Here is a 24,782-nt window from a genome sequence, read left to right as displayed (position 1 = left end):
TTGTTGTTAAAGGATCGACAGCATAATGTATTATGAACTGTTTAATTTTACTTCAGAGATAGCCAGTGATCTAGACAAACATATGGGTGATTAATATGGCCTGTGCCTTCTATTTTTCAGACTCAGAAATCCAAAAGAATTGTTGTTTATATAGAAAATGCACTTATTTTCTCAGTGGAAAAACTCAGATGACTAACAGTATTTTAGTTTGTTTCTCCAAATGAATTCATACCTAGCCGGAAGATGAATTTGAATTATTTCAGCCAATAGTTCCATTGTGTGCCTCCACAGGATCTATCTTGTCTTTCAAAAGCAACAAGTAAGTACACTAGACATTGTTTTAAGCATTAAATGCCAAACCAAGGATACAGTAGTCAAGTGGTTATGGTACTGGACTAGCAACCCAGAGGCGAGTTGAAATCCCCCTCATGGCAAGTTATGGATTTGATTTACGTAATAAATGGAGTAACTTGAGGTGTAAAAACCCAACTGGTTCACTAATGTCCCTCAGGGAAGGGAACCTGCCACTCCCAGCCAGTCTGTCCTACATATGATTTCAGTCCCATGCCACGTAGTTAATGGTTCTCTCACCAACTTATCGGCAGATTTTCCTCATTGCTCAAGAGTTTGAGTTCTGCTTTGTTTCTCTCTCATGAATATGAAATATAAGTCAGTCAGATTGAAGGTCTCTGCATACAAGGTGTGATGCTGGGAAGATACAGGGATGCGTACAAATTTGGGCCTGAAACTCCTCCATAATAACACATTAACAGCGTGCTCCTTTGTTAATTCATAAAAAAATCCAACAATTTGCGGAGTAACTGAGATATGCAGTGAGTTTTGATCCTCTGCAAATTGCTAGACCTTTTGCGCCACTCCGCTGTTAGGCCCGCCAAAGCTGATAGAAGTGCATTCTTGCCCACCAGTTCTCCATTGTAGCTAATGGCGATTACCAATTTGCTGGATTTACACAGTTATTTGCGCCGCAGCCAGTTAAAACTGACCTGGCCAACACATGACTCTCAGCCTGGGAGGCCAACAAAGGGACCTTTAAAGCTGTGGAGCCTCATTCCAGCAATCAGGAAATAGTTCTAAAAGTATTTTTTTCCTAAATCTCTCATGTTTAGCAGTTTATTCTTGCCAGCTTTGCCCCCCACCTATTTCTACATGTAAGGAAGGCAAAAGCATTGTAATTGTCTATCCGTTGGGCATTCCCCTTCCTGATTATCGTGGACGGCATGGAGGAGGAGCAGGGGCGTCACTTGAGGCACATGGCCCAGGGACCTCTGAAACATCAGCCAAGGTGCTGCGAGGACCTGCACTCAACAGGTGACAGATGCTATCTTCTGCAGGGCATCCGACTTCATTAAAACATCCTGCGCAACAAATGGACAGATCCATCAACTTCCACGGAATTGCTGGCTTCCCCAGGGTGCCAGGCGCTATCGGTGGGGGAGGCTGCAGGATCCACTTGAGGAAACTGCACTTTCATCAACAGCAAGGTTATCACCCACTAAATGTGCTAATTGTCTGTGATACCTAATTGAGGATTCTGCATGTATAGTCAGTATTGGGGAAGCGCTCACAACAGGGATGTGCAGACACCAGAATGGCGAGAGAGCGAGACACGAGGCAGAGCGACGAGAGAGCGACAGAGGCAGAGCGACGAGAGAGCGACAGAGGCAGAGCGACGAGAGAGCGACAGAGGCAGAGCGACGAGAGAGCGACAGAGGCAGAGCGACGAGAGAGCGACAGAGGCAGAGCGACGAGAGAGCGACAGAGGCAGAGCGACGAGAGAGCGACAGAGGCAGAGCGACGAGAGAGCGACAGAGGCAGAGCGACGAGAGAGCGACAGAGGCAGAGCGACGAGAGAGCGACAGAGGCAGAGCGACGAGAGAGCGACAGAGGCAGAGCGACGAGAGAGCGACAGAGGCAGAGCGACGAGAGAGCGACAGAGGCAGAGCGACGAGAGAGCGACAGAGGCAGAGCGACGAGAGAGCGACAGAGGCAGAGCGACGAGAGAGCGACAGAGGCAGAGCGACGAGAGAGCGACAGAGGCAGAGCGACGAGAGAGCGACAGAGGCAGAGCGACGAGAGAGCGACAGAGGCAGAGCGACGAGAGAGCGACAGAGGCAGAGCGACGAGAGAGCGACAGAGGCAGAGCGACGAGAGAGCGACAGAGGCAGAGCGACGAGAGAGCGACAGAGGCAGAGCGACGAGAGAGCGACAGAGGCAGAGCGACGAGAGAGCGACAGAGGCAGAGCGACGAGAGAGCGACAGAGGCAGAGCGACGAGAGAGCGACAGAGGCAGAGCGACGAGAGAGCCACAGAGGCAGAGCGACGAGAGAGCCACAGAGGCAGAGCGACGAGAGAGCCACAGAGGCAGAGCGACGAGAGAGCCACAGAGGCAGAGCGACGAGAGAGCCACAGAGGCAGAGCGACGAGAGAGCCACAGAGGCAGAGCGACGAGAGAGCGACAGAGGCAGAGCGACGAGAGAGCGACAGAGGCAGAGCGACGAGAGAGCGACAGAGGCAGAGCGACGAGAGAGCGACAGAGGCAGAGCGACGAGAGAGCGACAGAGGCAGAGCGACAGAGGCAGAGCGACGAGAGAGCGACAGAGGCAGAGCGACAGAGGCAGAGCGACGAGAGAGCGACAGAGGCAGAGCGACGAGAGAGCGACAGAGGCAGAGCGACGAGAGAGCGACAGAGGCAGAGCGACGAGAGAGCGACAGAGGCAGAGCGACGAGAGAGCGACAGAGGCAGAGCGACGAGAGAGCGACAGAGGCAGAGCGACGAGAGAGCGACAGAGGCAGAGCGACGAGAGAGCGACAGAGGCAGAGCGACGAGAGAGCGACAGAGGCAGAGCGACGAGAGAGCGACAGAGGCAGAGCGACGAGAGAGCGACGAGAGAGCGACGAGAGAGCGACGAGAGAGCGACAGAGGCAGAGCGACGAGAGAGCGACAGAGGCAGAGCGACGAGAGAGCGACAGAGGCAGAGCGACGAGAGAGCGACAGAGGCAGAGCGACGAGAGAGCGACAGAGGCAGAGCGACGAGAGAGCGACGAGAGAGCGACAGAGGCAGAGTGACGAGAGAGCGACAGAGGCAGAGCGACGAGAGAGCGACGAGAGAGCGACAGAGGCAGAGTGACGAGAGAGCGACAGAGGCAGAGCGACGAGAGAGCGACAGAGACACGAGAGAGCGACAGAGACACGAGAGAGCGACAGAGACACGAGAGAGCGACAGAGACACGAGAGAGCGACAGAGACACGAGAGAGCGACAGAGACAGAGTGACGAGAGAGCGACAGAGACAGAGTGACGAGAGAGCGACAGAGGCAGAGCGACGAGAGAGCGACAAGAGAGCGACAGAGGCAGAGTGACGAGAGAGCGACAGAGGCAGAGTGACGAGAGAGCGACAGAGACGAATTGTTGAAGGAGCTCAGATGCTGAGACAGGCCGTGTTATTCAGGGCGAGTTGAGCTTGGGCGGATCACACGCCGGCCGCTGGACTGAGAGAGGCTGTGACGATCTGCCGCGGCCCACGCTGTGTCCTTACCAGCTCCGGAGACCCGGCGGCTGCTGTGCTGCTGACGGCGGCGGCGGCGGCGGCCCTCTTCTTTCCCTGATCCCCGTCCCTGTAGTGCTCGGCGGTTTCCCTTTTGGTGGCCGGTTTCCCGGCTCCGTACCCGCGAGTGCCGCAGCCGGGACTGGTGCCTGGGGCCGCCTCCTGCCGGAGGGTGGGACAACACCAAAGGCTTCGGCTGGGGCCCCGGCGCCTCCAGCCGGCCCCGGCGACAGTCAAGGGCAGGGGGAGTGCGCCACCTCCCGGGAGGACGGCGGACCTCAGCAGCCGGCGGCCCCACTTGTGAGCCGAGGGTGGGGGGGACTCGCTCGGGTTTGACCTCGGTCTCCTTGGCCCAGGCCCCGTGTCCGCCTGGCCGCTCCCGGCGGTAACTTTAAACGGTCGGTTCACTGCCCGCCCGACGCTGCTGATCGCCCATCGGCTTTTACACAAGAACATGCTGGGGGGGGGGGGGGGGCCCCCCGAGGGCAGGGTCGGGCCGGACTGGGACCAGACCAGGCCAGGCCCGGCCACGGGAAGCGCCTCACGCTCAATGCGAATACCGGCGGCCGCCGCCCTGTGCCCGCGTTTCTCGGAACCCCTGAGAAGTGATCATTGTCCCGGGCTGCAGGGAAGAGGCCCGACCGCCTCACCGGCCTCGCTGAAGCAGCACCAACACCCGCTTAAAGGCGCAGGCCGCCACACGCTTTTGGCCGACTAAATATCTCCTCTTAAAGCCCTGTGCCCCCTCCCTTACTGCCGAAGTAAATGATTGCAGAGCCGTGGGCGGCAGCCAGGTGGAACTTGATCGCTCTGTTGCCCTCCTCCCTGAACTGGATTGGTAAAATCTCATGACGGATTCACAAGTTGGGGGAAGGCCAACTGGCCCATCTTAATTAATTTATGATGTGGAGATGGCGGTGATGGACTGGGGTTGATAATTGTAAACAATTTTACAACACCAAGTTATAGTCCAGCAATTTTATTTGAAAATCACAAGCTTTCGGAGGCTTCCTCCTTCCTCAGGTGAATGTCAAGAAATCCTCGAACCTTTCACATTTATAAATCACGGAACAATACCTGGTGATTACAGATAGTCTTTCCAACTGCCCGTTGCCAAGGCAATCAAAGTGTTCAGACAGAGAGGTGTTACCTACAGGGCCACTGAATATACAAACAACCAAAAAAAGAGAGGCAGAAACATAGAAACATCCGGAAGGAAGAGAAAGACAGCAAATGACCCGTTATATTAAAAACATAACTTTTGTTCGCTGGTGGGGTTACGTGTAGCGTGACATGAACCCAAGATCCCGGTTGAGGCCGTCCGGGATCTTGGGTTCATGTCACGCTACACGTAACCCCACCAGCGAACAAAAGTTATCTGTTTTTAATATAACGGGTCATTTGCTGTCTTTCTCTTCCTTCCAGATGTTTCTATGTTTCTGCCTCTTTTTTTGGTTGTTTGTATATTCAGTGGCCCTGTAGGGAACACCTCTCTGTCTGAACACTTTGATTGCCTTGGCAACGGGCAGTTGGAAAGACTATCTGTAATCACCAGGTATTGTTCCGTGATTTATAAATGTGAAAGGTTCGAGGATTTCTTGACATTCACCTGAGGAAGGAGGAAGCCTCCGAAAGCTTGTGATTTTCAAATAAAATTGTTGGACTATAACTTGGTGTTGTAAAATTGTTTACAATTAATTAATTTAGCCCGAGAGCTGCTATACCCACTCCATTGTGGCATCTAATTGTTTCTTAAATGATTCCAGGGCTTTTGCCTGCACTGCTTGATCTGGAAGTAGTTTGCACACATTTATCATTTCTGTGAAGAATTTCCTGCCATCAGTCCTAACATTTACTTTTATTATTTTGAACCTGTGTCCCCTAGTTCTGCTTCTGCAGTTAAATTTTAACGTTCTGGGTTAATTTTATCTATATACCTAGCTTAAAAAATCCTGTGGCAACATGGGAGCAGCCTGTATTTTATTTTGAGTTATGTCAGATGTTTAGGATGAACCCAATTTGAAAATTGGATTCAGCCAGTTATGGCTCTGGGAGGATCCCATTCATTGTGTAGCCATTTATATGTACTAGTCACTACTGTGACAGTGAGTCCATGACATTGAGTCTATGACAGCATATTCAGTGGGAAATATTCTCCCAAATGGATTTTTATTGATTAGAAGGTTAGGTGGCAATTGGCTTGACTAAGCACTTTGAAATATTACCATGAGAATAGAATAGACAATATTAAATCCATAATGGAAATGGATGAAGTAGTGGGCATTCAGACATCAACATTTCCTCACAAAATGAGATCAGTCAAACTCTTTATTTACAGAAGGAAAATGGTTGTAACATGATGACAAACCACAGCTGTAGTTACTTGGCTTTGATTCTGGTGGGAGATTTGTGGATGAAATGAGATTCATACCATCCACACAATGTTTAATTTAGAAGGTTTACCAAGCGATAAACCTGACTGTTTCATCCAAAAGTCTTGTCACTTATCAAACAACAGGAAATACAATCTAAAAAGGGAGTATTGCAACCCCTTATAGACAGAAACTAATTTTGTTTTTAAGTTTATGCCTTTTCAGTATCTTGCTCATTTGACTTGTGTGTGTGTGTGTGTGTGTGTGTGTGTAACCGGTGAATAAATTTAAAGATTTTTTTTTAAAACTTGTATGCATTGGCCTGGCAGGGTGGTATTTTCCAGCTTTGGAGAGACAGAACATTGCATGTTCTTCAGTGAACTGTGTACAGCTCAATTATTCTGGGTCACACATATAGACAGGCTACTTGAGCAAAATATCAGAGCATTGGAAGTATCTATGCACCTACCCCAGCATGAATTAATACTGTCAGTGTAACACAGGAATCAGTCCAAACTATAAAAAGGTATGGACATTGACATTTAATGTTAAAGAAAATATGATTTTAATAGCATTTGGTATTGCAATTTTCAAAATACATTTTCTATTAGATCTACAGAAACTCCTTTCCATATGCTCAAAAAAACATAAATTAAGATCTCATGATGTTGGTGACTAACCATAAGGCTTAGATCTGCCACATACCTTCATGAACCTTGATTCCAGACCAGTTTTCTATTTGCAAGGGGATGGAGCTCTACAAGAAACATTACATTTAATCTTAAAGGGTCTAAATCAAACAAGTTCTAAATGCTAATGCCGGGGTAAAAGTTTGAGGAATATAAATCATGGAAAGAACTGAATCAATGGGACTGAACTTTCATTCTGTTGCTACACATCATGGCAAAGATTACCCATGACAGGAGAAAAACAGATGTGATACCAGAACAAGGTTTTGTGAGCACCAGGGCTGGGAGAAAACTATGTGTGTCCATGTGTACTGTAAAGTAGCAAATTCTTCAGTACACCTTCATTTCTTCACTCCATTCAAAATTTGGGTGATATTCTCTAGACAAATATAGTGATAAAATAAAAAAGGAATTAAGAACATAAAGGTCTCAAGAGGAATCAGTATGGACATTACATTTATTCTGTCAGTGTTAAAGAAAATATAATTTTAATCGCATTTGTTCATTGCAATTTTCAAAATATTTTTTTTTATTAGATCTACAGAAACTCCTTTCCATACATTTGTAAAACTGATTATAATGTAGAATTACAGAACATAGTATTTTCTGAATCAACTAAAAGTTATTTTTGTATAAATAATACATTCTGCTAATACTTGAAGTAAAATTTCTACAAAGAACTGAGGAAAGAGAATTAATGGCACAAATACCCAAAAAAGGTGAGAAAATGTATTATGACCCATTTAAATTTGCCAGCAATGTTTTTAAATTGGAAAAGATTCTTTGAAAAATTCTCTCTTCCTTCTCACTACACATCTCTGGAGACGGTCCAGGCAGAACCTTCTCCAAACTAAAGCCGTAAGTCCACAGAAACCTCGCACGCCCACATTGTACTCCTATTTTGTGGCTGAGCACAGATGAAACTCAGCTGAGGTAATAGGCACCCTGGGAATTCAAACTTGTGACTTGTTGTTTGGCAATCAAGATCTTTTTGCTTGAATTTCAGACACCTGACAGCAAAGTTGCATTAATAAAGTCTGATCAGGTTTTTTCTTTCCCCACATCTATGATTATTAAAAATCTTTCATCTGCATACACTTATGGCAACTTTTTCCCCCCCACTATAAATTCCTATGTCAACATCTGTAATGGAAACTGTCGATGTAAACATGTCACACATAATTACAACTTCCCACCAGTGGAGGTGCTGCATTGCCACCACTGGCATGACAAGTTTACATAGTGTTTCCATTATAAATTTGAATATAGGAATTTATAATGGAAAATATAAAAATAAAGAACAGAAGTATACAATTTTAAAATGGCAACTAAATTATGTCTGAAGGCCCTGGTCCAATTAACCCTGCTTTGTCTTGACTCCCCCTGCACAATGTCATGGGAGATTAACTTGTTGCTTAAGAAAAGCATTTTATTCTCTATCGCTCACCCAAGTGACATGCATCACACCAGGTGAGATGGTGAACAATTTACTTTCACCTAGTCCCTGCCAACGCTGCTAAGGTGTGCAGGAACAGTACAGTGCAATTCTTCTCTTTTGCTTTAATGTTTCCAAACCCTTCTTCCTACTTCCCTCAAAAACACAGCTAAGAAGAGAACTAGTCATGTGGGGTACATGCGATGGAGGTTCAAGTCTACTTTTCCATGACAGCCAATACCAACATCCTACTCCAGCTCAGTTTCCTTACTCAACAGTAAATGTCATTTTTGGGGATAGGGGAAATAATCAGAATGAACAATTCTATTCATACCAACACTTTCCAAACATTATGAAATGAAGCAATTTTGAATGTATGTAGTAGCTTGTGGGAATGGGCTGGTTTATTTTTTTAAAAAGCTAAAATTAGGATTTTGCTCAGACCTGGTGTTATAATTAAACAAATATTTCTATTGTCACCCGTACTATTTTGCTGTTTTGTAACTTGAAAGGTTTATGACATAATTGTCACCTAAAATAGATGGCATTTTAACCTTCCTTGCCTTTGCTTTCCCTTGAGAGGGTTAGAACAATTCTACAAGGGTACTTGCTGTAGAAGAATGTTTAGTCTGAGTTAGACTCTTGATCAGTCTGTAGTTACATGGTCTGGAGCTGATAAAGTCTTGATCCCTTTTTTAACAAGTAGCCCTGATCATTCAAAGAGTGGATAAATCCCTCAAAGTCAGATACCTGCATATTTTAAGATAAAAATAAAATTAGGTTTTAATCTTTACCTGTACTACTATGCATTGCTACAACTTGTATTTACATAGCACCTTTAACATACGAGGCATCCCAAAGCACTTCACAGAGAAATAGTAAGAGGAAACGTTGAGATGTGACTGAAGGTTAGGTGGTAAAAATGGGTTTGGAAAAGGTTTTTTTTAAAATAAAAAAGGACAGAGAAGTAAAGGGGTTTTAGGGAGGAAGTTTCTGAGTAGGGCCAAGGTGACTGAAAGCTCCCTTATCGATGGGGTATCAGGGCAGGGAGATGCACAAGAACCCAGAGTTAGAAGACCGAAGAGTGTGGGAGGGTTGTATGGGGAGAGGAGAGAGAGGGGAGAGGAGAGAGAGAGGGGAGAGGAGAGAGAGAGGGAGAGGAGAGAGAGAGGGGAGAGGAGAGAGAGAGGGGGGGGGGGGGGGGGAGAAGAGAGAGAGAGGGGGGGGGGGAGAGGAGAGAGAGAGGGGGGGGGGGGGAGAGGAGAGAGAGAGGGGGGGGGAGAGGAGAGAGAGAGAGGGGGGGGGGGGGAGAGGAGAGAGAGAGAGAGGGGGGGGGGGGAGAGGAGAGAGAGAGGGGGGGGGGAGAGGAGAGAGGGGGGGGGAAGAGGAGAGAGGGGGGGGAAGAGGAGAGAGGGGGGGGGAAGAGGAGAGAGGGGGGGGGAAGAGGAGAGAGGGGGGGGAAGAGGAGAGAGGGGGGGGAAGAGGAGAGGGGGGGGGGGGAAGAGGAGAGAGGGGGGGGAAGAGGAGAGAGGGGGGGAAGAGGAGAGAGGGGGGGAAGAGGAGAGAGGGGGGGGGAAGAGGAGAGAGGGGGGGGGAAGAGGAGAGAGGGGGGGGGAAGAGGAGAGAGGGGTGGGGAAGAGGAGAGAGGGGTGGGGAAGAGGAGAGAGGGGGGGGGAAGAGGAGAGAGGGGGGGAAGAGGAGAGAGGGGGGAAGAGGAGAGAGGGGGGAAGAGGAGAGAGGGGGGGGAAGAGGAGAGAGGGGGGGAAGAGGAGAGAGGGGGGGAAGAGGAGAGAGGGGGGGAAGAGGAGAGAGGGGGGGGGAAGAGGAGAGAGGGGGGGGAAGAGGAGAGAGGGGGGGGGAAGAGGAGAGAGGGGGGGGAAGAGGAGAGAGGGGGGGGGGAAGAGGAGAGAGGGGGGGGGAAGAGGAGAGAGGGGGGGGGAAGAGGAGAGAGGGGGGGGAAGAGGAGAGAGGGGGGGAAGAGGAGAGAGGGGGGGAAGAGGAGAGAGGGGGGGGAAGAGGAGAGAGGGGGGGGAAGAGGAGAGAGGGGGGGAAGAGGAGAGAGGGGGGGAAGAGGAGAGAGGGGGGGAAGAGGAGAGAGATAGGGGGGGAAGAGGAGAGAGGGGGGGGAAGAGGAGAGAGGGGGGGAAGAGGAGAGAGGGGGGGAAGAGGAGAGAGGGGGGGGAAGAGGAGAGAGATAGGGGGGGGAAGAGGAGAGAGATGGGGGGGGGGAAGAGGAGAGAGATGGGGGGGGGAAGAGGAGAGAGATGGGGGGGGAGGGGGTGGGGGGGGGGAGGGGGTGGGGGAGGGGGAGGGGGGAGGGGGAGGGGGGAGGGGGGGAGGGAGAGGGGGGAGGGGGAGGGAGAGGGGGAGGAGGGGGGGGGAGAGGAGAGAGAGAGAGAGAGGGGGGAGAGGAGAGAGAGAGAGAGGGGGGGGGGGGGAGAGGAGAGAGAGGGGGGGGGGGGAGAGGAGAGAGAGGGGGCGGGGGGGGAGGAGAGAGAGGGGGGGAGAGGAGAGAGAGGGGGGAGAGGAGAGAGAGGGGGGAGAGGAGAGAGAGGGGGGAGAGGAGAGAGAGGGGGGAGAGGAGAGAGAGGGGGGAGAGGAGAGAGAGGGGGGAGAGGAGAGAGAGGGGGGAGAGGAGAGAGAGGGGGGAAGAGGAGGAGAGGGGGGGAGAGGAGAGAGAGGGGGGGGAGAGGAGAGAGAGGGGGGGAGAGGAGAGAGAGGGGGGGAGAGGAGAGAGGGGGGGGGAGAGGAGAGAGGGGGGGGGAGAGGAGAGAGGGGGGGGGAGAGGAGAGAGGGGGGGGGAGAGGAGAGAGGGGGGGGGGGGGGGGAGAGGAGAGAGAGAGGGGGGGGGGGAGAGGAGAGAGAGAGGGGGGGGGAGAGGAGAGAGGGGGGGGAGGAGAGAGAGGGGGGAGAGGAGAGAGAGGGGGGAGAGGAGAGAGAGGGGGGAGAGGAGAGAGAGGGGGGAGAGGAGAGAGGGGGGAGAGGAGAGAGAGGGGGGAGAGGAGAGAGGGGGGAAGAGGAGAGAGGGGGGAAGAGGAGAGGGGGGGGGAAGAGGAGAGTGGGGGGGGGAAGAGGAGAGGGGGGGGGAAGAGGAGAGGGGGGGGGAAGAGGAGAGGGGGGGGGAAGAGGAGAGGGGGGGAAGAGGAGAGAGGGGGGGAAGAGGAGAGAGGGGGGGAAAGAGGAGAGAGGGGGGGGAAGAGGAGAGAGGGGGGGAAGAGGAGAGAGGGGGGAAGAGGAGAGAGGGGGGGAAGAGGAGAGAGGGGGGAAGAGGAGAGAGGGGGGGGAAGAGGAGAGAGGGGGGGGGGAAGAGGAGAGAGGGGGGGAAGAGGAGAGAGGGGGGGAAGAGGAGAGAGGGGGGGGAAGAGGAGAGAGGGGGGGGAAGAGGAGAGAGGGGGGGGAAGAGGAGAGAGGGGGGGGGGGAAGAGGAGAGGGGGGGGGAAGAGGAGAGAGAGGGGGGAAGAGGAAGAGAGGGGGGGGAAGAGAGAGAGAGGGGGGGAAGAGGAGAGAGGGGGGGAAGAGGAGAGAGGGGGGGGGAAGAGGAGAGAGGGGGGGGGAAGAGGAGAGAGGGGGGGGGAAGAGGAGAGAGGGGGGGGAAGAGGAGAGAGGGGGGGGAAGAGGAGAGAGGGGGGGGAAGAGGAGAGGGGGGGGGGAAGAGGAGAGGGGGGGGAAGAGGAGAGAGGGGGGGGAAGAGAGAGAGGGGGGGGGAAGAGGAGAGAGGGGGGGGAAGAGGAGAGAGGGGGGGGAAGAGGAGGAGAGGGGGGGGGAAGAGGAGAGAGGGGGGGGAAGAGGAGGGGGAAGAGGAGGGGGGAGAGGAGGGGGGGAGAGGAGAGAGAAGGGGAGAGAATGACAGAAACAAGAGTAAAGAAAAGAAAGATCTAAAGAAAAGTGAAAAGGAAGAAAAAAGAAAAAGAGCAAACTTGCATTTATATAACACCTTTTACAATCTCACGATGTCCCAAAATCATTTCACAGCCAAAGTACTTTCAAATTACAAAGGGGATGTATTTACCTGTATCTGTATTTCTCTTGCTAATTGCTTGAGTTGTTGAAATTCAAAAACAGTTTTATAAGTCTGTTCTGCTATCCTGTTCAGAGCAGCCACAAATCTTTTTGCCTGGGATCGTTTGCTCATACCAGAACCATGCTGTGAGCGTTGAAAATCCAGTCTTCCAAACTCATCAGAGAAAGTATCTAGCAAACTGTTCAAACAGCATAATTATTTTATGATGGTGATTTATTGAAGCTAAATTAAAAGAGAAAGAGATAGAGACAAAAAGAGGGGAAATAAAGAGGTTGTTCCTTACTTTCACCTGGTTATACAGGTGGCCTCCATTTTCAATTCTGGGATACTCAATTGTTACATTTTTTAAAAAAGAAATAAAGCTTACCAGAAAGCATTTGAAGCCTCAGACTGATGCCAATAGTGTTACCTGGGATAGAGGTGGACCCAGAAGATGTCAAGAGGTAAGTAAGCAACATTATTACCTACCTTGGAGTCCAAGCACAGAGGACTTAGGTGAGCAAAATCAATAGAAACACAATTAGCATGACAAAAGAATTGTGGAAACAAGCAATGCAAAAACAGACCAGACAAAAGTAGGTGCGACAGGAAATGAGTTAGAGGAGTGGATACTCAAGAATTTTATTTTATTACATTATTGATAGAAAGACGTAGCTGGAAAATGCTAAGCACCTTAAGTGCCTTCAGTTATCGGCACAGGAAGAACGGTACTTCACATCTTTGTAACACAGGATTTTCAAATTTGTTCAGTGTATAAATGGCTCGTGGATAGTGAGGAACAGAAGTGCTGTCTTTTACCCATTTCCAATCTTACTGTCTCACCTGGTGAGAACATTCCAGGTTCTTACCTCATGATCTGTGCTACCATTCATATCACTCCATCAACCTGACAATTTATCCCTATAATTTTATCCAGATAATCATATTATTGACGCAGATGGGGTCGGCCGGAAGTTCCTAACCACCTTTTGGGTAGGGGTCCTGTCTCTCCGAATTCAGTATTAACTTTGGGCTGGTTTTTATCATTACCTCCAAGTATACAATTTCCTGCCAGATCCCATGACTCCAGCAAAAGCTTTGTGGGCCCTAAAATAGGAAAACTTTGTGGTTTACTTCATCAAGAGGAGTAAATGTCCTTAATAAAGACAGAAAATGCTGGAAATACTCAGCAAGTCAGGCAGCATCTGTGGAGAGAGAAACAGAGTTAACGTTTCAGGTCGACCATGATGAAGGGTCATTGGCTTGAAACGTTAACTCTGTTTCTTTCTCCACAGATGCTGCCTGACTTGCTGAGTATTTCCAGCATTTTCTGATTTTATTTCAGATTTCCAGCATCCACAGGATTTTGATTTTGAGTAAATAGTCTTATTTTGTTTAGATTTTTACAGCTCCAATGAGCTCTTGCAATCTTAAAAGTGAGGAAAAGATCTTTAAGCCGATGTTAAGTATAAACAGTGAAAGGCTTTTTTGTTTGCAAGGGCTACAAAAAAAACACCTAGTAATAATCAAATAAAGATTAATTGTACCCATTACTCTCCAAATGTTGTGTACATCACTAAAATGTGTCAGCTCCCTGCATATCCTGGAGACATTAGAGATATCAATTAAAGCTCTTCGTCCAAACTGTTCACTGTCAACAGTTGAATTAGCCTGTGTTCATTGTGTACTATTTGTTATATGTTGTAGCTTTGCATATTTTGTACCTTTGTTTGTCTCTACTCATTCTGTAAAGATTAAATGAAGATAATTTTAAAGAAAATGCCCTACCTATGTTTCATGATGTCCACCACATCTTCTGCGTCACATTTTGTTGCTTTTTCTCTGAGTTCTAATCTTGCTCTTGCCTTTCAAAACACAGAAAGTAGAGTTTTAATTTCCAACATTAATATGTAATGAACTGAACAATAGTTACCATGGACTGGAACATGGTACAGCAACATTTGAACTAGAGATGCTGATGAGGGAAAATCAGTCTTCTCCCAAACATTTCAGAGGAGGATGAACTTTAGTGCCAATTAGTACCCAACAACTTGCACATTGCCTTTGTAATCTAGCAAAATATCAAAAGGTGCTTCATAATGGGAAGGGATTCAGGAACTGGGAGAGGTAATCAAAAGGAGAAGTTGGAGAGGTAGTTTTAAAGGAGGCTTTTGATAGAAATGAGGTTTTAGAAGAAAATTTCAGAAAACTGAATAGCTGAAGACCTCACCACAGATGGTGCAGCGGAGGGAGGAACACACAGTTGGCCAGACTTAAGAGTGAAAGATGCAGCCTGGGATAAGAAGGTTGCAAAAGTTGGATGGAGAAATGCCTTAGAGGGAATTTTTAAATGAGGATCACAATTTTTCAAATCAATGGGCAATGGATGGATAACCTCAGCAAGGACAGGGATGATAGGTGATTAAACAGTATGAGATAGGATGCAGTCAGTGAAGTTCTGGGAGAGTTGGAGTTTGAGTTAAGAGCTTGGGAGGCCAGAAAGGAGAGCTTTAAGAACATAAGAAAAAAGAGCAGGAGAAGGCCATACGGCCCCTCAAGCCTGCTGCGCCATTCAATAAGATAACGGCTGACCTTCGAATTCAGCTCCACTTTCCTGCCCGATCCCCATATCCATTGATTCCCTTAAGAGTCCAAAAATCTATCGATCTCAGTCTTGAACATACTCAACAACTCAGCATCCACAGCCCTCTGGGGTAGGGAATTCCAAAGATTCACAACCCCGAGTGAAAAAATTTCTCCTCATCTCAGTCCTAAATGGCTGACCCCATATCCTGAGACTATGCCCCCTAGTTTTAGACTCTCCAGCCAGGGGAAACAGCTTCTCAGCTTCTACCCTGGCAAGTCCTCTCAGAATCTTATGTTTCAACAAGATCACCTCTCATTCTTCTAAACTCGAGAGTGCATAGGCCCATTCTACTCAATCTCTCCTCATAGGACAGCCCTCTCATCCCAGGAATTAATCTAGTGAACCTTCATTGCTATGGAGAAAGAGTCAGGGAGGTAACTATGGCATAAGTGACAATTTCAGCAGGAGTGGGGATGAGATAGGAATGGAGGCAAGCAGTATTGTGGAGGTGGAAATGGGTGGGTCTTAGTGATTGAGATGTGGGATTTGAAGCTCAGTTCAAGGTTAAACATGATGAACACCATCAGGTTTGGCCTGAGAATAGCAAGTTGCTGCACTCTAATCTGCTGAAGGTGAAAACTCGAACTAGTGGTCAAGTGTTACCACAGTAAACGAGGAAGTTTGTTTCAGCTATTCTTCTATATCTTGTAGTGCCCAGATCAAATGCAAGATTGATAAGAACCCCAAGGAACAGATCACATGCCACCTTTTTGGCCACAGAATGCTTTTTGTGGGGTTACCACAAATCGGGCCGTTGAGACCATATATTCTTCTCCCCAGTAGAGTTACCTTGCTCTCTACATGAAGCATGACTGCTACATCTGACCCCGAGTGTGACCCAAGAATGCTGCAAGATTGTTGGATTTATTAGGATAAATTCAGCACTCTCACATTCCCAGCTGGCAACCTCACTCAAAAAGAGCACAAGTTGGAGCTAAAGTTACAACACTGTAGCACTGATTCTCTAACATGCGCTCCCTTTGAGCGACCCTTCCCGCCAGAAGCACAGAATATCTAAATTTACTCAAGTGAGTCACAACTTCCTACTTGAAATAATACTCATAAGTCCGTACTGTTTATATAACAAAATGGAAAAACAAGCAATATGGAGCGAATCTGACATGCTTTTTAGTTATGTTCACATCTAGCAGGTTTAATATATGTTTCACCAATTGCCCCAAAGTACTTTGAACAATACATCCATATTTACCTCTGTGAGCCTTATAAGAGACTCCAGCTGTCTTGTGGTAATAGGGGTGCTATCTGGACCTTGATTTTGTCTCCTCAACTCTAGATAAAACTCTTGAAGTACTTGAGCTGCTTCAATGGACAATGTTGGACGAACATATTGACGTGCGTATCCTACATATTTTCTTAGCAACTGATGAGGAATAGGATCAAAGTTTTCTCCTGGGGAAACCTTTTAAACACAAATACTTTGGATGAGAATGCTACACAGTGGAGAATACAAATGATACATTTCAGTTTGTAGCCAATCATAGGAAAAGGTAATGTGTTAAAATATCAAAACTTTTAGACACACAGTTCAAGATCAAAATTCTACTAGTCTGGAGTCTAGTAGCGGCTTAAAAGCCAGACTGATTAATTTTAATCAGCTGCCCGGTTTATGGGCCAGTATTCAATTACCTGCATCTCTAAGTTACTACATCTGTGCTGTTATCCATTTCTTACTCAAGTTGAGGATTGCCAGAATTGGGAGTGGAACATTTTTGCACTTTATGGCAGCAGCAGGTACTCCAGATCAAGTAAATCACAGCAAAATACGGAGAAAGCTCCCTTTATTCTGCTCCAACTATCTACTTTAACTTCAACCTTAGAAAAGCATCACTTAAAGCACCAATATGATTTTTCCATTTTCCATACCATCCACCCTTGAGTGAAACTGTGCTAATTGTGAATAGTTTTGTGCTGTGGGTCCACACCCATTAAGAAGTCACTTCACCCCATCAGGATGGGATGGATTTAAACCGAGGCACTAAAGGTGAAAGGACACAGTTAACCTACTGTCTCATCCAGTTCCCCAGCTATTTCTCAGTTCTAAATTTTGCATTGTTAGCATCCCCAATACATTCTTTGCTTTTCCAGCTTCTCCCCATCATGTCAGTTTTGCTTAGTTGATAGCAGATTTGCCTCCAAATTAGGAGTATATAAATTCATGCCCCACTCCAAGCAATTGAGCACACAATTTAGCATTGAGGGTGCTGCATTGGCCACCCTTTGAATTAGACATTAAACCAAGGGCTATCTCCCTGCTTCACTAGTTCATATGGATACTAAATATCCCATGGCACTATTCAAAGAACGGATGAACAAACTTGCATTTATATATGCCTTTCATGGCCTCAGGACATCCCAAAGTTCTCCAGGTGTCCTGAAGTTTTCCCAGTGTCCACAACAGGTCATTCATCTTACTGTTATTTGTGGGATCTTGTGTGCAAAATGGCTGCTGCATCTCCCTGCACCATAACACCATTTCACTTCAAAAGTAATTAATTGTAGGTGAAACAGAGACATTTCTGACAGACATGATAAAGCACTGTTTTTCTCCTACATCTTAATGTTTTTACTGTGTTTTGGTATTCAGGAAGTCCTTGGCATAACACAATGGTGAATCAGCATACTGTGCCTTTCTGATGGCCAAGAGATTTTACTTCTGTTTTGGACAATTGGGTGGTGGGAATTTAATACCTTAATCTCAGTCACTGTCAAGATGCTGTCTTATACATGACTATAAGCATATTATAAGAAACAATAATTATACAGTCACACAATCGTTTCTGGTTTCACTTTCACCAATACTTCACATTTCTGTACCTTTATTCTTTCTGATAAAGGTCTATCTGAAGCAATTTCAAGTACTGAAGCATTAGTATCTTGTGTGCTTTGACGTGAAACTGTGGCACTGCTCAAGACTGCTTTCTTCCCAGCATGCAAGGCCATGACATGTTCTGAAAGAAGGTTGTCATGATCTTCATTTGGAGTATCAAGCAGAATAAATACCAAATCGAATCTTGAAAGTAGGGCACTGCCCATTCTGAAACATTAAATATAAATAATGAAAGCTACCTCACACATGAATAATACGATTTGTTGTTAAGGTATTTCTGTATTCAATTCATCCTGTAGAAATAGCACAACATACAATTCATACTGGTCAGCAATATATTGCTTAATATTCCTATATGTTGGAAGAAAAATAATTTCCAATGGATGTGCTTTGCAAGCAAATTAAAAATTATGATGAATGGCTTGAGAGAGTTGAGAATTTTATTTTAAGAAGCCAATTATTAGTTTAAAGAAATTAAAAATTTACTTTCAGCCTTTAACATCCCAAATGTAACTCCCACTGGCCAATTACAAAGACAGGATTACTTCAATGAAATTTAACTTTCCTTTTTCCTTCAAGCTCTAGCTGCTGTCTCCCTCTGACAGTAAGCTGATACAAGAAACTACCTGCCTGCACCTCTTACTCTTCCTGGTGGTCACCCATTCACTTCCTGCCTGTATACCCTTTACCTGCGGTGTGACCAACTCGCTAAACGTGCTATCCACGAGTCGGTGAGCGGAGGCAAAGAGCGAGACCAGAGCGGGGATAAAAACAGCGCGGAGAGCGCGAGAGTTCAGTCGGTGAGCGGCGGCAAAGAGCGAGACCAGAGCGGGGATAAAAACAGCGCGGAGAGAGCGAGAGTTCAGTCGGTGAGCGGCGGCAAAGAGCGAGACCAGAGCTTACTCTGAGAGCGAGACTCTGAGACCAGCGGCAGAGTTCGAGGTGACGTCACCAGTCAGAAAGTGACGCGGCACAGGGGAGGCAGCTGATTGGTGAGTAGGTTCAGGTGAGTATTTCTACCATTTTACTGTAAGTAAAGTAATAAGAAAGGGAAGATCTGCAGGTTTTATAGCAGGTAGTGTTTTTTTTTAGTGAACCTAGGTCCCTAGTATAGTTAACATTTTCTAATTTCAACGTAATTTAAAAGGGGTAACTAAGCTAAGGCAAGTCATGGCAGCAGACCTCGCACCCGTGATATGCCCCTCCTGCAAGATGTGGGAAGTCATGGACACTACCAATGTCCCTGCCGACCATGTGTGCAGGAAGTGTGTCGACCTGCAGCTACTGACCGATCGTATCTCGGAGCTGGAGCTGCGGGTGGATTCACTGTGGAGCATCCGCGATGCAGAGAAACTCGTGGATAGCACGTTTAGCGAGTTGGTCACACCGCAGGTAAAGGGTATACAGGCAGGAAGTGAATGGGTGACCACCAGGAAGAGTAAGAGGTGCAGGCAGGTAGTGCAGGGGTCCCCTGTGGCCATCCCCCTCTCAAACAGATATGCCACTTTGGATGCTGTTGGGGGGGATGACTTATCAGGGGAAGGCAGCAGCAGACAACTTCCTGGCACCACGGGTGGCTCTGCTGCACAGGCTGGGAGGAAAAAGAGTGGAAGAGCTATAGTGATAGGGGACTCAATTGTAAGGGGAATAGACAGGCGTTTCTGCGGCCGCAACCGAGACTCCAGGATGGTGTGTTGCCTCCCTGGTGCAAGGATCAAGGACGTCTTGGAGCGGCTACAGAACATTTTGGAGGGGGAGGGCAAACAGCCAGCTGTCGTGGTGCACATAGGCACCAACGATATAGGTAAAAAAGGGGATGAGGTCCTAAAAGCAGAATATAGGGAGTTAGGAGGTAAATTAAAAAATAGGACCTCAAAGGTAGTAATCTCAGGATTGCTGCCAGTGCCACGTGCTAGTCAGAGTAGAAATAGGAGGATATTTCAAATGAATACGTGGCTAGAGGAATGGTGCAAGGGGGAGTGATTCAAATTCCTGGGACACTGGAAACGGTTCTGGGGGAGGTGGGACCAGTACAAACCGGACGGTCTGCACCTGGGCAGGGCCGGGACCGCTGTCCTAGGAGGAGTGTTTGCTAGTGCTGTTGGGGAGGGTTTAAACTAAAGTGGCAGGGGGTTGGGAACCTGAGCAGGGAGACAGAGGAAAGCGTAACAGGAAGGGACAGAAGGTATGGAGTAATAGGTAAAGTGTTAAAAAAGGAAAAAGCAGGAACTAAGCGTCCCAAAACAGATTTGAAAGTTCTTTATCTGAATGCACGTAGCATGCGTAACAAAATGGACGAGTTAACGGCACAAATAACTACGTATGGGTATGATCTTGTGGCCATTACAGAAACATGGCTGCAGGGTGACAACGACTGGGAATTAAATATGCCAGGGTATTTAACAATCAGGAAGGACAGGCAGGAAGGAAGGGGAGGTGGGGTGGCTATGTTAATAAAGGAAGGAATCACTGTAATACAGATAAATGATATTGGGACACTCGGTTAATCCCGGGGATGAGGGGGTGGACATATGAGGAGAGGTTGAGTAGATTGGGACTCTACTCATTGGAGTTCAGAAGAATGAGAGGCGATCTTATTGAAACATATAAGATTGTGAAGGGGCTTGATCGGGTGGATGCAGTAAGGATGTTCCCAAAGATGGGTGAAACTAGAACTAGGGGGCATAATCTTAGAATAAGGGGCTGCTCTTTCAAAACTGAGATGAGGAGAAACTTCTTCACTCAGAGGGTGGTAGGTCTGTGGAATTTGCTGCCCCAGGAAGCTGTGGAAGCTACATCACTAGATAAATTTAAAACAGAAATAGACAGTTTTCTAGAAGTAAAGGGAATTAGGGGTTATGGGGAGCGGGCAGGAAATTGGACATGAAGCTGAGTTCGGATCGGTCAATGTCCTGTGGGTGGCGGAGCGGGCCCAGGGGCTGATTGGCCGGGTCCTGCTCCTACTTCTTGTGTTCTTTAGATTTGTGGTTGGGATCAGATCAGCCATGATCTTATTGAATGGCGGAGCAGGCTCGAGGGGCCGATTGGCCTACTCCTGCTCCTATTTCTTATGTTCTTATGTAAGAAATTCACTGCAAGACAAATCATAGAGAGAAACACATGTTCTACTATTCTATAATGCAATGTGTTGGGAGGACCACAACACAACCACTAAATGGTGAATTTCTGTCTCTTATCATATTACCTGAATTGCCAATGCGAAAAATAATCACAAGTGTTAATTACACAAGCACAACTTACTTTAAGTTCTCAGAGACTGTTTTAGCTTTACTATAGTGGCCTCCAACCGGATTAGCAGCAGCAAGGATTGAAGTTCTGGCTGGTAAATTGCATACAATTCCAGCTTTGGCTAGACTGATACTCTGTTGCTCCATGGCTTCCAGTAAGGCTTGGTGCTGATTTCCCATTTTATCAAATTCATCAATGCAGCAAATGCCTGAAATAGATCAGAGAAAATTCAGTAAAGAACATTTCTATGATTATAACAACAGAAATTCAATTTTACCAAAATAAATGAGTAATTCTAAATGTTTCTGGCAAAGCAATAACCTGAAGTAACATTGCTGCCATTGTTTTGGGATAAGGTGAAATAAAGCGCATATTCAAATTCCTAAAGTATTTACTGAAAGCACAGAATTATAATTTGAGTGACGATTAAACACAGATCCTGATGGCCAAGCTGAGGGGCTTAGGTATTATCCTAGCAAAAAGCACCCGATCTTTCAGATCTGGAAGAGCCAAGTCCTCACTCCTATAGATAGATGGTGGACTGTTTTGATCAAAAGAACAGAAAATATTTTGAACAAGGTAAATGCCGCAAAATATAAGATTCACTTGATTGAAACTTTCTTCAAATGTTTGAACATAGAAATTAAAAGTGGCTTAGATTTTAAAAAAGGGAAAAATAGTTGAGGAATAAGAATTGGATGCAATGGTAGAAGGGTATGTAGCTTGCAGGGAATAGGTTTCAAACATGTAGCACCAATGGCTGACTTGAGGGGTTTAATAATGAGAACCAGCAATAAGGGAAAAAAGGGCAAACCTAACAAGCACCTTTCAATAGTTTGAAATTAACATGACATAGGTTTAAACTAAATCCCAATCTTTCAGCAGGCCCTGAAAAAGTCTCATTTCAAATGCAAATATGTTTGCTACAGCTATGAACATACCACAGCTGGGGTTTTTTTTTTGAAAATCCCAACATTTAGTCACAAACCAACTGTGGCCAAGAGAGCAATTTGCAATGGCACTGTACTGATATTCCCTTTCCTTTTAAATAACTGACAAATATTATAAACAGAAAGCCTCCCACAGACCAACTGGTCAGAGTGAATCAATTTTACAATTAATTGCCTAAGCACCTAGCCAAGTACCCTAGCCAGAAATATCCCAATACACATGTACTTTGTAGTTCATGACTGCCTAATTAGATATGCATTCAGTCATCACCATATACCCAATTTTTAATTACCTTGATCACCAAGTATAAGAGCCCCTGCTTCCAATGCAAAATCTCCCGATCCGCTCTCCCTTGATAAAGTTACAGTAAGTCCAGAAGTGGTGGTGGTGTTACCACAGACATATACTCCCCGTGGGGCAATATTACACACTGCCTAAGAATAAAATTGCAAATGGGCACTTGAGCAAAAAAATATACCTAAACACACAGCTGCAGAGTGCATAATTAGCACCACAGTTTTGAAGACAACAATAAGTAGAAACAAAACATCAAACATGCACCTGAAGTATTTTGGAAACCAAAACTGCAGAATTAAATCTGAGCACTGGTTATTTCTTTTAGTACATTCTCTCTCCTTTGAGTAATATTCTCAACTAAATGAACTACATATAATTTCAAATAAAATCCTCATCTGTAGTTATTTCCTTATAGGTATCCTCTGGGGAGGAGTGATCATAATATGATGAATTTCACATTGAGTTCGAGAGTGACGTACTTAAGTCCGAAACTAGAGTCTCAAACTTAAACAAAGCCAATTACATAGGTATGAGGGGAGAGTTGGCTAAGGTTGATTGGAAAATTAGATTAAAAGATATGACGGTAGATAAGCAATGGCAAACATTTAAAGAAACATTTCATAATTCTCAACGAATATACATTCCATTGAGAAATAAAAACTCCACAGGAAAAGTGATCCATCCATGGCTAATTAAAGAAGTTAAGGATAGTATTAGATTAAAAGAGGCTTATAATGTTGCCAAGAAGAATAGTAAACCTGATGATTGGGAGAGTTTTAGAAACCAGCAAAGGATGACGAAAAAATTGATAGAGGGAGAAAATAGAATGAGAGTAAACTAGCAAGAAATATCAAAACAGATTGTAAGAGCTTCTACAATTATGTAAAGAGAGTAGCGAAAGTAAACGTGGATCCTTTAGAGGCTGAGACAGGAGAAATTATGATGGGGAATAAAGAAATGGCAGGGACGTTAAACAAATATTTTGTATCAGTCTTCACGGTAGAAGACACAAAGAAATATCAGAAATAGTGGGGAACCAAGGGACTAATGAGTGTGGGGAACTTAAAAGTAATTAATATTAGTAAAGAAGAAGAACTGGAGAAATTAATGGGACTGAAAGATGACAAATCCCCTGGACCAGGTGGCCTACATCCTAGGATTCTAGAAGAGGTGGCTGCAGAGATAGTGGATGCATTGGTTGTGATCCTCTAGAATTCTCTAGATTCTAGAACGGTCCCAGTGGATTGGAAGGTAGCAAATAAAACACCGCTATTCAAGAAAGAGTCAGAGAGAAAACAGGAACTACAGGCCAGTTAGCCTGACATCAGTCGTCGGGAAAATGCTGGAATCTCTTAAGGACGTGGTAATAGGGTACTTAGAAAACCATAATATGATTAGGCAGAGTCAACATGGTTTTATGAAAGGGAAATCATGTTTGACAAATCTATTAGAGTTTTTTTTTCAGGATGTAACTCGTAGGGTAGATAAAGGGGAACCAGTGGATGTAACATATTTGGATTTTCAAAAGGCATTCGATAAGGTGCACATAAAAGGTTGTTACACAAGTTAAAGGGCTCATGGAGTTGGGATAATATTAGCTTCGATAGAGAATTGGTTAACAGACAGAAAACAAAGTAGGAACAAAAGGGTCATTTTAAGGTTGGCAGGCTGTAACTATTGGGGTGCCGCAAGGCTCAGTACTTGGGCTCAGCTATTTACAATCTATGTATTAATGCCTTAGACGAAGGGACCGAGTGTAATGTATCCACGTTTGCTGATGATATAAAGCTAGATGGGAAAGTAAGCTGTGAGGAGGATATGAAGAGTCTGCAAAGGGATAATGACAGGTTAAGAGAGCGGGCAAGATGGTGGCAGATGGAGTATAATGTGGGGAAATGTGAGGTTATTCACTTTGGTAGGAAGAATAGAAAAACAGAATATTTTTTAAATGGAGAGAAACTATTAAATGTAGGTGGTTCAGAGGGATTTGGGTGTCCTTATACACGAAAAACAGAAAGTTAACATGCAAGTACAGCAAGCAATTAGGAAAGCAAATGGTATGTTGGCCTTTATTGCAAGGGGATTGGAGTACAAAACTAAGGAAGTCTTGCTATATTTGTAGAGGGCTTTGGTGAGACCAAACCTGGGAATACTGTGTACAGTTTTAGTCTCCTTACTTAAGGAAGGATATACTTGGCTTCGAGACGGTGCAACAAAGGTTTACTAGATTGATTCTTGGGATGAGAGGGTTGACCTATGAGGAGAGATTGTGTAAAATGGGCCTATATTCTCTGGAGTTTAGAAGAATGAGCGGTGATCTCATTGAAACATAAGATTCTGAGAGGACTTGACAGGGTAGATGCTGATAGGCTGTTTCCCCTGGCTGGAGGGTCTAGAACTAGGGGGCATAGTCTCAGGATAACGGGTTGATCATTTAGGACTGAAATGAGGAGAAATTCCTTCACTCAGTGCATTGTGAATCTTTGGAATTCTCTACCCCAGAGGGCTGCGGATGCTTAGTCGTTCAGTATATTCAAGACTGAGATCGATAGATTTTTGGACACTAAGGGAATCAAGTGATATGGGGATCGGGCGAGAAAGTGGAGTTGAGGTCAAAGATTAGCCATGATCTTATTGAATGGTGGTGCAGGCTCAAGGGGCCGTATGGTCTCCTCCTGCTCCTATTTCTTATGTTCAACAAATTTTATTCCACAGGAAATGTCTGCCTA

The 24,782-nt window shown here is 46.2% G+C and overlaps 2 protein-coding genes across 4 annotated transcripts in view; both read right to left on the bottom strand.

Moving 5' to 3' along the window:
- Window positions 1-4,341, bottom strand: part of crls1 (cardiolipin synthase 1) — a 55,875-nt gene extending 51,534 nt beyond the window's left edge. Inside the window, exon 1 of the mRNA XM_067989429.1 lies at window positions 3,557-4,341. Within this exon, the coding sequence (XP_067845530.1) occupies window positions 3,557-4,021 (465 nt within the window). The 5' untranslated portion in view covers window positions 4,022-4,341. The remainder of the gene's footprint in view (window positions 1-3,556) is intronic.
- Window positions 4,342-6,478: 2,137 nt separating this feature from the next.
- The window catches only part of mcm8 (minichromosome maintenance 8 homologous recombination repair factor), a 39,315-nt gene continuing 21,011 nt past the window's right edge, over window positions 6,479-24,782 (bottom strand). For 2 of the 3 annotated variants that reach the window (XM_067989424.1, XM_067989427.1), the window contains 7 exons: window positions 22,049-22,186; window positions 20,818-21,013; window positions 17,544-17,763; window positions 15,919-16,128; window positions 13,850-13,926; window positions 12,071-12,260; window positions 6,479-8,811 (listed from right to left, as the gene is read on the bottom strand). In XM_067989424.1, the coding sequence (XP_067845525.1) occupies window positions 8,719-8,811; window positions 12,071-12,260; window positions 13,850-13,926; window positions 15,919-16,128; window positions 17,544-17,763; window positions 20,818-21,013; window positions 22,049-22,186 (1,124 nt within the window). In that variant the 3' untranslated portion in view covers window positions 6,479-8,718. Of the gene's footprint in view, window positions 8,812-12,070; window positions 12,261-13,849; window positions 13,927-15,918; window positions 16,129-17,543; window positions 17,764-20,817; window positions 21,014-22,048; window positions 22,191-24,782 lie in introns of all 3 variants that reach the window. The other variant, XM_067989426.1, reaches the window with a different exon arrangement.

This window comes from Heptranchias perlo, chromosome 8, assembly GCF_035084215.1.
Source record: "Heptranchias perlo isolate sHepPer1 chromosome 8, sHepPer1.hap1, whole genome shotgun sequence".
In the NCBI taxonomy this organism is placed as follows: Eukaryota; Metazoa; Chordata; class Chondrichthyes; order Hexanchiformes; family Hexanchidae; genus Heptranchias; species Heptranchias perlo.
The sequence above is the reverse complement of the archived record's forward strand: the minus strand, read 5'-3'. Positions and strand labels throughout refer to the sequence as shown.